Genomic DNA, 12,406 nt, shown 5'->3' with positions numbered 1-12,406 from the left:
CAACAGCACTTGAAGTGATGCAGCTTTTTCAAAAAACAAACAAACCACCCTAATCTCTGCTCTTTTCCTTTAATTAAGCTCTTTGTGGCCTACAGCAGACTCAGTGCCACAATTAGCTGTCCAGACACTGAACAAGGAAATATATTCATTAAGCAAGTGCACTGCAACCTTATGGGCTACATAGTCTTTGTGCTTAAACTCAGTAAACATGGGGTTAAGGGGAGTGACACACTTTTTATTTTTATTTAATTTTTTAGCCATAATTGTTGAAACCAATTATCCTAAAATGTCTTAAGAACACAGTGGATAGACTTAGCAACAGCTGTAAAGTGTAAGAACCAAAGAATTCGTGTATGAAATGCATCATACGGGAAAATTCAAAAAGCTTCACTTTTGTAATAGTCACAAGTAAGAAAATGTGGTATCATAAACAGAATACTACAGGCAACAGGGCTTGTGGGTACTTACTATGTAAAACACAAGAGGATGTGTGGATTTGTATTAAAACAAGCCTCTGCAGTCCACTGCCTGACTCCTATCACATAAAAAGCACTATCGTAAAAGCCTACCTTTACTGCATAGCTAATGTTTCAATTTATATTGGCCTAACAAGAATATCCATAAATCAAATGCCATTTATCCAAAACTACCATTTAAGATAAAAATAATTATAAGAAAATAATATTCCTGTGAATATTTCTGACCAATAACATCTTTAGAGCTTACAGACACACTTAAGAAAAATAAATGCCTGTCGTACAGTCTCAGAAAGACAATTTCAGTGCTCTGAGTCTTGCACTTTAATAAAACACAGTTCTAATAAATTATGAAACGGCTAGACAGCAGGATGTATTGCAATTTCTTTAAGTTGGCTCAGTAACATAGAACAAAATGACTTTACATTCTTAATAAATGTCCTATAAATAACAACGTCCTTACGCTAGTCACAATGCAAGTACTAGTGCCATTATCCCCAAAGGTTGGACTGCCTCCTGCTAGCGAGGAGCACCGACGGGTGCTTGACGCAGGCTCTGTTATCGCTTGCAGTTTCCTTTACGACTGACAGTATCCCCTACTCTGCAAGCAGGACTTCAATGATGCTCGTACTCCTTAGAGTATTGTAACTAAAGAAACTGAAACTCCCACAGGTTGTTCTCAAGATCTGGAAACTTTCTACGTCCAGCCATCTTGTCAACTGCAGACAGTAAAGTTGCAGCAGCTGGGAAAGAAATGCTGACACAAAAATACTGGTGCATTTTTCCCCAACATGTCAGTCGTCTCAACAGCAAAACTTATGTATATTTTCTTTTTGGAAAAAAAAGGTAAATAAATAAACAAACTTTTTGGACTACTAATGGCTTTTCAGTGCCAGTAAGTGCCACTGAGTTCTTCCTTCCCCTCCTCTATAAAACAGCCTGTCAGCCTTTGAGGAACACATGCACACACCAAAAAAAAAAAAAAAAAAGTGTCAGTTGTGTCAGTTGTTTAATCTCAACTTAAATAAAAGCCAAAAGAGTCAAGTTTAAGAACTGGGAAAACTACATGGCACGTAATCAGCTTACTAGCTCTTATACACATGAAGGAACTTAAGAAAGTAGATAGGTAATACAGAACTGGATCTTTATAACACACTCAGACTTTCATAACCAGTTGCCTTAATTATTTCATGAAACAAGTCTTGAAGACTACTTCAAATTATATTTTTAGTACAAAATAATATTTTAATATATTTGATCTTTTAATAAAAATTAAAAATGTTTTTCAAATGTGGTTTAAGGTGTTACTCTTCCAGGTACTATTCTACAGCTTTTCTAATAAAGATGGTATAGCCTTTCCTTCTGAAAGTCTTCCTTCTCAGCTGTCCATAAATATCAAGCAGAACAAAAGTCAACCTAGAAGACTAGAAACAGACAATGGCTTTGTCATAACTTTGCCTGAAGTGTCATGAAAAAAAGCAATTAACCGAAGCACTGTGTATTAGAAAGAGCTCCTCATGTTAGATGTCCCAAGGGAGCTCCACAGCCAACACAGCCAACGCTCTGAAAACCTAGAAGCTATACCATATGACAGATGCTGCTTAAGGGAAATTAAAGTGACAACAGGGGAAGCACCTAAAGCAAGATATTAGTGGTGGGGAGTGTAAGGATGACAAGCACACAGACAATGGAGGAGGAAGAGAAGAATCATGGATGACAATGGGCTGTTCTGGCAAGGGGTTGGGAACAAGCATGTCCAGGCAGAGGAATCATTAAGACACTACATGCAGTAATTGTACTACACATTTGTGTTTCCTTCTGTATAACGAAAAAGCCTAGAAAATCCTCTTCACTGATAGTTCTTAAAGTTCAGTGCATATGCCAAAAGACTTCATTTTAATCCTCATATTACACCTGCATCATCCAACTGTATATACGGCCTTTTAACTTTATGTTTTAATCACAAACACACATACACCTGCCCAAACTAAGGCAGCTTCACTATGATTTTTTAAAAGAGAAAAACCACCCTGCTCCATTTCTTCTCTGAAAGATTTTCTTAAACAATATTAAGTCTTCCTCAAATAAGAAACAGGTTTTGCTGTTTTGCTATTCTGCCCCCCCCCCCCCCCCCCCCTTATACTCTCAACACAAACATCACCTACACAGGGATTTCAAACAATGGAGCACACCAGTTTCTCATCTTTCTAACATTAGAAGGCTGCACACGTTTTAGAAAAAAAAAAGAAAAGCAAAGGGAGGAACATAACAGAAGGTGCATGCATATAAAGTAACAGAGACTAAATAACGTCATTGATATTTGGGTCCACACCTAGCTGCCAAAACATAAAACAACACGTATTTTTAATGGCTGGATTGGCAGTATATGTGTTTAAGAAAGCTTAAACAATTTACAAACAATTTTAGTTTGAAACAATAAAAAACAATTAGGATATGAGTTGTTAAAACATCTCTGGAACACGCCAAATACCACTTGGAATAATTCAATGCAACTACTCTGATTTTTTTCTAACTTGAGCGTTCTCAACGTAGGCAATAGCTGAGGAGCAAGAAGAGAACATCAAATGAGGAACAACATCCTAGAAGCAACCATATACAGAGTTTTGACAGATGTGCAAAATAAATAAAAGAATAAACCTCCTTTCTCTTCCCCAGAGCAACTCCTTTCTTAACAAGAGTAAGTAAAGAACTTTTGACTGAAATGCAGAGCCTAATTTTCTATTTTTACTAACATTAATAATTTCAGTGAACTCAAGAATTATACTCAATTACACCGCCAAATCAAAGGCCAAAATATACCTTTAAGTTATTTGTTAATTACAATTTTCAGATGGCATTTTGGTTTTCTATACTCTCAATTTAGTATGGCTCAGAGAAGTTACATTCTTCTGTATCTGTAAAAACACCTCACAAGCTGCACAGTCAAGGCAGAGTTACAGATCTACCCGGGAAAGCTAAAATTTTCTTGAAAAAGAAGCCTCTCGTTACTACAAATCTTTTCCACACAGCACAAAGTGCAATCTTTATAGAATCTAGCACCTACATTTTTCACAAGTAATTAAATTGTAGCATAGCCTCTACATAAAAAACCCCTTCAAGCATACTTTACATGTAACAGAGACCTCAAGAATATTCTCTTCCATCATTAGCTACACTTATATAAAGCAACAAAATCTAGTAAAGGCCTTACGTATGTGCTATTTATATCTTAGGGTTACCATACTGCGTGTCTGATAGACCAAAGGGCAAATTCTGAAATTACAGGTCTATATGCAGTGAAAAAAAACTGTACCAGGTTAGTGCCTTTTGACCACGTCTGATAATTGGTAGCTCAAGTCATAAACCACAGAGGTGCATGATTTTGCCTGTCCTCAAAACCACCAAGCAGCACGAGGAACAAAAGGAATCAAATTAAAGTTTTCTAATCACTACAACATACTTCATTTTGTTAGGATTAATACAAGAATTTTAAAATAGAAACCAGTGAAATAAGGTATTAAACAAAAAAATAAGGAAATTCTTAAAACGTAGCTTGTGCCTACATACAGGAAAACTTTTAATCTCATTTTCAACTATATATTAATTTGGAGCTCCTGCTACTAATAACATACAGAATTAAATTGAAACAAAAGTCAGGAAGCAAGGGCTCTTTCTAGCAGTGACTCAACCTAGCAGTGACAAAATGTTTACCACATCACAAAACTGTTCTCTTGATTTCCATACAGCAAAACAGTATGAATTAAGTTTACCAATGAGGTTCAGACCTTGCAGACCCACACATAAGACAGCTATGTGAATTATGTGAAAGTACAGCTGCATCCTCCATTTCATACTCTTCCATACCCAATTTTCCCCCTGCACTTTAATACAGAAATGGGATGCGACCTTGCTCTGAAACATACCTCTTTTAGAAACTCTTCAAACTGCTCATCTAATTCTTCTTTGGAAAATCGATGAGCCATAATCTGCAACTGGATGTTACCTCTCAAACAACTGAGTTTAAAAACTAAGATTTAAAATAAAAACAAAGTTAATTGAATGCATTCTGAAATTAGAGGTAGCCTAGTGATTTGCTGCTTTCAAAGAGAGCTGTAAGCAAAAAAAAAAAGACCTCAAGAGATGCCAAATTTCATTCCTCCCACCCCTAATCTAAATTATTTACTGAATGAGAAAACCAGTGCAAACATACCTGGATTACCCTAACTCCCTATAATCAAAATAATAATTTCCAAAACAACAGTTTCAGCATTTAAACTTCGAAGGATAAGTAAAATATGATTATCTTCACCATCTTTACATTTTTCTTCAAAAGACAGCTCCTTAGCTACCCACAATTAAGCATTTTGTCAATAATCAAACATGAATCCACTGCAGTTGTATTTCCCATCTATTTTAAGGGCTTATAATTCCTTTCTATGTTTCTTCTCCAAAAAATGGAGACATCTGGCATTGTAAGTTTTGTTTCATCATCCCTGCTGTGCTTAGGGCTCAGTAAACAATAAATACATGAAAGTCTTTCAAGATTACAGGATGACATTTAAGTTGATCTACCCTGACACAGAAAGCCAACAGCACTTGCCCCCCCTCCCACTCCCAAAAGTCTGTGTTGACTTTTCAGGTATAAAATATGCCCCGCACTCAAAATGCTGCAAAGCTTTTGTATATCACACTGCTCAGAGCATATGGCTACCTTCAAACCTGCGTATGTGTAGCAGCATTAGACTACCCTTGCATCTTCCAGGCTGAGAACTGCTATGTAAACATGAAAAGGCTAAACATTTGCAGAAATGCTTTTACCATTAAAGAAAACTTCTCCCAATATGGAGCCCTCAGTACCCAGGACTGTTACTTACCTAGTAAATTGATTTTGACAGGCGAGTTGTGACAACTGCTTCCTGCTTTCACTCCTTATTCATCCATAGACCACCCGACACTTTGGCTGTTTAAAAAAAAAAGCAAGAAAAAGTTACAGCAGACTGCCCAGACTTCGAATTGAGTAAGATATCCTTATGTAAGCACTTGGACAGTATCTCTGAAAACATGGTAAGAAGATTAAGAATGTTACCTCTCACGACACACATAATCCAGCATCCTTTTATACTTTTACATCAAAGAACATTAGATGCTAAACATCAGATGCTTTAACAGTTTACCAGCTGTGCCAACTACTTCAGCAAGTGGAGAATACTTAATTCCAGCCTTGCTTGAAAAACAATCTGACATTATCTGTACTTCTGCCTACCTTATAATTACACCTTTTATAAAAACTAACAATACAAAACTTTATTTTTCAAAAGGACAACAAATATGTCAGGTAATTTCCCTAACAGATTACTACAGACAAACATAACCCTTAGCAAATATACTTTACAGCCGCACCTTTAGAATTGGAGGCTCACAAATTACTTCGTACATGAATCAATGAGGTCACGTGCTGGGATACACGCTGTAACACACCGCGGAAAGCACAAGGTCGGGGAAGGCAGGGGTAAACCCCAGAGATGAAGGCAAGTTTATGCAGCCTAACGCATTCCACGTAATCTTTTGATCACCCCAGCGCTAGGGCCCACCGTGACCCGATCCCCCTCCTCCTCCGGCTTCCCCTAAAGCACACGCACAGCTGGCCGACGGCGGCGGCCGGGCAGCAGCCCCGAGGCCGGCGGGCCGTGCTCCTCTCAACATCAGCCGCGACTCCGCGGCTCTCCTCCAGCCCCGTCCTCTCCCGCCCTAGGCCTGGCGAACGCTGGCGACGGGGTGCGACGGCCCCCGGCAGCGCGGGCGCTCGGAGACGGGCGGCTGGGCGGGAAGAGGGAGCAGAGGGGCAGGGCCTGAGCCGGCGGGCAGGGCTCGGCTCCGCGGCCTCGGGGGATGCTCCGGAGAGCGGCGGGGGACGGGAGAGGATGCGGCTGGGAGCCGAACGCTGCCCTGAGGGCGGCCGGCCGGCCCGCTGCCCTGCCTCGGGGCGCCGGGAGCGTACCTGGGCCGCGACGAGCCCCTCCGCCATGGCCGCCCCCCCGGCTGGCGGCGCGGTTGCCTAGGCAACCCTCCCGGCCACCGTACCGCCCGCCACAAATGACCGCGGGGCGGCGGGTCACGTGGTCCCGCCAGCTCCGCCGGGTTCCCTCTCCCCCCGCCCCTCCGCCGCCGGCGCGCGTGGGAGACACGTGACGGGACAGAACCGTCTCCGGCCGCCATTACTACCGTGGCAAAGGCCGCCCCGCGTCGGCCCGGCCCGGCCCGGCTCGCGCGGCTGGGGGCGGAAGTCGCCGCGCGGTGACGTAGGGCGGCGGCGGGGGGGCGTGCGGCGCGGCGCCGCCTGTCGGGCGGCGGGCGGGCAGCGCCGGCGGCCGCCGCTCACCGCTTCCGCCGTGAGAGGTCACGCCAGGATAACGCGGCAGCCCCCGGCCGCCGCCCGCCGAGCCAGCGAGGCCTGCCCGCCCACCTGCCTCCGGCCAGCGGGGGCCGCGAGCGAGAGGGGGTTTGGCGGGGAGAGGCCGGTGCGGCCCACGGGGGCCGCTCCGTGCCCCCCGCAGGGACGGGCTCGGGGCCCTCTGGCCGCCTACCCCCGGGCTGCCGGCAGCGGGGGCGGAGATAACGGGACGCGGCTTCGGTGCGTTCCCCCGCGCTGCCGGTTCTCCCGGGCTTGGTGCCCGCATCGCTTCTGTTTCTGCCTCCTGGGGGCTGCGCGGGGGCCTGCGGATGAAGCGGGGGAACTAAAACCGAGTTCGGTTTATTTCTCCCGCCGGCAGCGGTGCCAGGCCCGTGCAGGGGGCCGCCCGTGTTCCTGTTCCCGGGAGCCTGCGGGGCTAACGCGGCCGCCACCTGCAGCCGAGATCTCCTGTTCGAGTGGCTGAGGGACGTGCTTCTCCGGAAGCTGATCTTTTGGAAAGGCAAGGTGGAAAGTGTTAAAAGTGTTTTGCATTCCCTAATGCCAAGATCAAACCCAAATTGTCCCTTCCCGCTCTTGCGCAGAAATCCGCTCCGAAAGATTTCCTCATGTTTCAGCCTTAGATGTCGGCCGCTGTGCTTTTAATACGTTTTAGCACATCTCTGGAAATGTTTAAAATATACAGAGAAATTAATGACCCCTGTTTCCCTGACCACTGTCTCTCAAATAACCACAGAACAATTGCAGTCTGTGCTTGCATGTGCTCTCCAGCTAGGGTCTGTCAGTTGTGTTTGTTGTGAGAGTCACGTTGCTTTAGGAATTTTTACGCCAGCATTTAGTAAATGGCAAAATAAAACAAGTTCACTTAGGAATACAAATGAACATTGTTCGTGCGCGCACGCACACACACATTTTGATTCTCTGTTGAGCAGACTTGGAATGAAAAGATTTTGAAAGGAAGTTTTCTTCTGCGAGTGTTGGATACTCATCGCAAGTGAGAAACTAGTTAAAATCCTATTACTGTCTCTCATTTCCTGTTAGCTCAAGAGGTAAAGACCATTCCAATATGGCCTTTATGTATCCCAGATTTCTTTATGCAAGTATAAATTATAGTTTAAATTCAAAGAAGCAAAGAAGTACAGGCTCTGTATTTTCCACCCAAGTCTGTAGGAATTACTTTGCTAAAGGTGCTGCAGCACTTCTTTCAATCAGGCCTTTTGTCTGCAGATGGAGTATTGTATTTCCGTTTGTGACGTGTGGGTCGTTTATTTCGTCTTTGTGTGCAACTTCTGACACCGTCTATGGGAAATGTAGGAGCTGATCAAGGACAGGATGCCCACGTAAACTAATATACTTGAACAATTTGTTAAGCGTGACAGCCTACTGCTGGTGGAAACATTAGTTTCCAGCGTTTGCTCTTTTCTCGCGTCTCATGGAAAAGCACGAGCATTTGAAGAGAAATATGGGAGTTAATTAAGGGATGTCAATCTGATGCTGCATGCCTTGATCCTGCTCAGATTTAGGCCAATGCAAATTTCACTGTTAACTTCAAAGTGGTAGCTGTGACATCATTCATTGATCGTGAGGGTTACTTCATATATAATCAAATAATCACATCAAGGGCTCAGTCCTGAAAGCTGCTAAAAAACGGTTGCACATTGAAGCCTCTCTGTTTGCAGAAATATGTTCAAAGAGGCTTGTACAAAGTATCAAAAAATGTGCAGAGGGATCAGTGCTGTTGGAAACCTCAGTGCCCATATGGGAAAGAAAAAAACCGAAACCGCTCTTGATGGCTGTGGTGGAGAGGAGGCATTGCCTGGTGTTGAAATGTCATCCAGTGCATTCAAATAACATGCACAATAGCCACTTAAAAGATTTTCATTTCCTTCTAATGCCAACCAGTTGGAGCAGTTTTCTCAAGAGCTCTTAATGGTGGAGCTTAAAAACCAGAGAGCGGGGCTGGCCATGAATTCCAGCCAGGAACGTGGCAATTTGGGCGGCAGCGTTAATAAAGCAGAAGGGTGGTCACGAATTCTGAAATAGATCCTGCTGGACAGAGCCCCAAATTAGAAGGTAAAGTTCCGGCTCTGCTGAGGTGGGGGAAGCCTTTGTTGACGTCTGCGAAACCAGATTTTGCCGCGGTAGTCTTTGGCTTCTCATTTAAATGCATGGCACGTGTACACTCGACACATTTTTTTTTTCTCCAGATTGCTAAAATATAAAGCTTCACGTATTAGCGTAATCATTTCAAACAATTAACGGTAAAATTAAAAGAGATAAAGTATCCATACTTTGGTTTTGCATGTCTAATTTCAGATTTGTAACATCCATAAATATCAGCAGGGAAAAAGACATCAAATAAAAAAGAAACAAAACGTCTGCATATCCACTTTGGCTGAGGCATTGCATTAGATAGTATTTCAGTACTGAACTTGCAAATATGTGAAATGCGAGATTATGATAATAAATATTTAGCCATATTCTTGGTTATGTTTTTTTAAAAGTTAACAGTTTCATACTGAATGAAAAGCAAACAAACAGTGATGAATTAAGAACTTAAAACTGCATTCTCTGTGCATGCCCACTGTGATAATACTTCCTTACATGACTATGCAATAAAAACCCTTTCCAGTGTACACATCAGAAAAAGGAAAAGCCTTCCATAAAAGTACAAGTTACACAGAAAATGGAAAAATTACATGGAACTGTGTTTTGTGCAAGAGAACGATAGTCTGGCATTGTTAAATTAGCATTATTTATAAAATAGTTCACCCAACTATACTTTCAGTTTAAAAGATCATTTTTGATACTTTCACTTTTGTTTCACTGCAGGTCTCATTTAGTTCTGCCACTGATTAACTGTAGTCCTCAGATCCCGGGGGCCAGATTCATGGCCGGCTCTGTTACGGTAGCTAGCCTGAGCTCGCCATCTCACCCGCCGGGTCTTTTCCATCACTCAGTTTCTCCACGGCCTGAGAACTAAATTCTGTGTCGTGTTTCAAATTATTCCAGAGGCTTAGGCTGCTCGGTAATCTTATTTCTGCTTCAAGCTTGCATCCCTTGAACGGAGCTGCAAGTTTGGAAGCTGGGCTGTCACGTGGCTGGCCATTTCCCGGTTTCTGGAAGTTAGCAGACGTGCACCGTTTCTCAGACCTTTTGAAAATGGATCCTCCCTTCGGCTTGTTTGTGTAAATGCGTAATTGCCTTGATGTAGTGCCCTGTGCCGCCAACTTTTCAGTCCCTCCTGAAGAGGGGAAGCACAAAGTTGCTGTAATTACTGGCTGCAAGACTAAATCCTTCCCCATCATAGAGAAAACTGTGCTATCGCCAGCAAACGTAAGCAGTTACAAGTTCCTTCAGGAGGGCGAGTGTTCACAGTCAATAATTATAGCTGCTTCTCACTCTCTCAACTTAAAAGAAGAGCGTTTGCAAACATTTAATACTGCTTTTTCTTGCGTTTCCCAATTCTCTATAGACTTGTTGGGAAACATTGCTCTACTGCGTAATGCAGCCAGCGGAGCAAGATCCCTTCTGTTACGAGCTTTCACTTTTGACAAATCCTGAGAAAATTACTGTGCAAAGATAGACACAAACATGGCTGGTTTGACCAACCGTAGCACATTTGAACAAGCCTAATGATCCTGCCTGACGCCGACGGCAGGTCCTTCCTTGCTAGTAAAAATTCTCAGTACTTGGCATCAGGCAACCCACCTATGACTCCTACTCTATGTGGGGACTGGAGAAACAGCTTGGGTTGCTTTCACCCCAAAATTGTTTGAACTGCCGTCCCTCATCTGCCATGAATATTCTCCTTTGTATATAGAAAGTTTTATAATAAATTTTTCTCCTTGCATGAAGACACACCGCGTATCTTTGGTTCAGAAAACATGAAGGTAAATATTTTTATAAAAAATTCTTAGTGGTTTAAAATCAGAAAACCCAGCAAAGAAAAATTAAGTGTTCTGATTTATTCACATTTTTCAGATCTGTAAAATCTTTCGTTAATCCTGGCAACATATCTGCTTAACACTGGCAAGAATATTAGCTTTGCATTTCGGATTTTCACTTGGTTATTTTTAGTTCTTCTGAAGCCTGGGAAATAAGAAATATAACCGCTTTGAACAGTCTGAAAGAGCCAACTCTAGCAGGGCCTCTGAATCTGATTAGATAAAACAACAAAGAGGTTCTGTTAGGGCAGAGGCAGGAAGAACTAAGGTGGGTGGCAATATCTGTCATAACTCAGGGGAAATGTAGCCTCAAAGCACTCAAAAGTGGGTGAAAAAATAACATAAGCAGTAGACAACTTTCCCACATCTTAGGTCACTCTCCAAATGCAGTTTGAAGAATTTTCTCTGCGCTCAACCTTTTTTTTTTTTGTATTTTTAAAGTACAATAAACAGTACATGCATGTGTGTTTATCTTAAAAAGCTAATTTAGGGGAACATCATTTCTCTGTAGATTAAGTATCCGAAAAAGCGCAATATGGCAAGTGCGATTACATTTGTTGGTATAGAAACACCATAAGATCTTAACTGATAGATTTGCAATTTTCGACCTTTTCCTCTGAAAGTAAGGTAGCTTTAGGATTGCCACAGGAGATTTCTCCCTGAAATACAGCTAGTCATAACATCACATTTTGTCCTACTGGCCAAAAAAAGATCTAACTGTTGTGTTTAGTGCAACTGGGAGGTCTTCAGGGTTTTTTCAGCTAGATTTAAAAATGACCTGTTACTGGAGTGGTGGGAACCTGGAACACCCACTTGGCCAAGGATTGTGCTTCCCTACTTTCAGCACAGGATGCTCATTCTGGGTTGGAGTCTCTGCTGAAGTGAAGAGGTAGAGAGACAGGTTTGTGCATCTTCTCAGGAAAATCAGTCAAAATGTTTTCAAAGTTGCTGTGCATCTGCAGTGTCGAGGTTTGTCTCTGTTAGAGGGCGGGGGCGTTACCTGTTTGAAGCCCACTGCTAAGTCTGCCCCACACCAGCGATGGCTGCAGCTGAGGAACATGGAGGCTTGTCCTCATGTGAGAACAGTCCCTCCAACCTGTTCTTTCCTTGCGTGTAACTGCTGGCATTTCTCCATAACTCTAGGTCTGTCTTCCCTGGGACAGACGTGGCGCATAGTGGCAGGTACCCCTACGTATGATAACAATTGCTAATCTGATACCAGCTTGCGTTGCTCCAGTGGTTCAGCCTCCCATGCTGGGCTGAGGGCGTTCAGCGCGCTTGCGTGGCTCTTTGCGCTGAGCTGGAGCGGTGGAGCTGTAAGCACCAGGTCAAGCTTGATGGGCAGGGTCTGCTCAACGCTTTGTGGCTTCTGGCAAAAGGCTCGTTGTAATTATGCTGCTGAGGTAATAATGTCATTAAGCAGTTAGTTACTGGACAAGGTAGTCTTCTGGCTTGAAAGGTCATTACTTTGTTAATGGATCACTTGCTTTGCCATATGCTAGCCTACATTTTTAGAGAGAAAATTTGGAATGACCATTGATTTATTTGCCAGGAGTTTAACTTTTTAACCAGTA

General features: G+C 43.0%; 1 protein-coding gene across 2 annotated transcripts in view; it reads right to left on the bottom strand.

Annotated features, from left to right (window-relative positions):
- The window catches only part of CEP162 (centrosomal protein 162), a 47,512-nt gene extending 43,053 nt beyond the window's left edge, over nucleotides 1-4,459 (bottom strand). For both annotated transcript variants that reach the window (XM_086461398.1, XM_086461399.1), the window contains exon 1: nucleotides 4,400-4,459. In XM_086461398.1, coding sequence (XP_086317524.1) covers nucleotides 4,400-4,459 — 60 coding nt within the window. The remainder of the gene's footprint in view (nucleotides 1-4,399) is intronic.
- Nucleotides 4,460-12,406: the final 7,947 nt, after the last annotated feature.

The sequence above is a fragment of the Leptosomus discolor genome, chromosome 2 (assembly GCF_034619465.1).
Source record: "Leptosomus discolor isolate bLepDis1 chromosome 2, bLepDis1.hap2, whole genome shotgun sequence".
In the NCBI taxonomy this organism is placed as follows: domain Eukaryota; kingdom Metazoa; phylum Chordata; class Aves; order Leptosomiformes; family Leptosomidae; genus Leptosomus; species Leptosomus discolor.
Note: the sequence above shows the minus strand (reverse complement) of the source record. Positions and strands in the feature narration are given on the sequence as shown.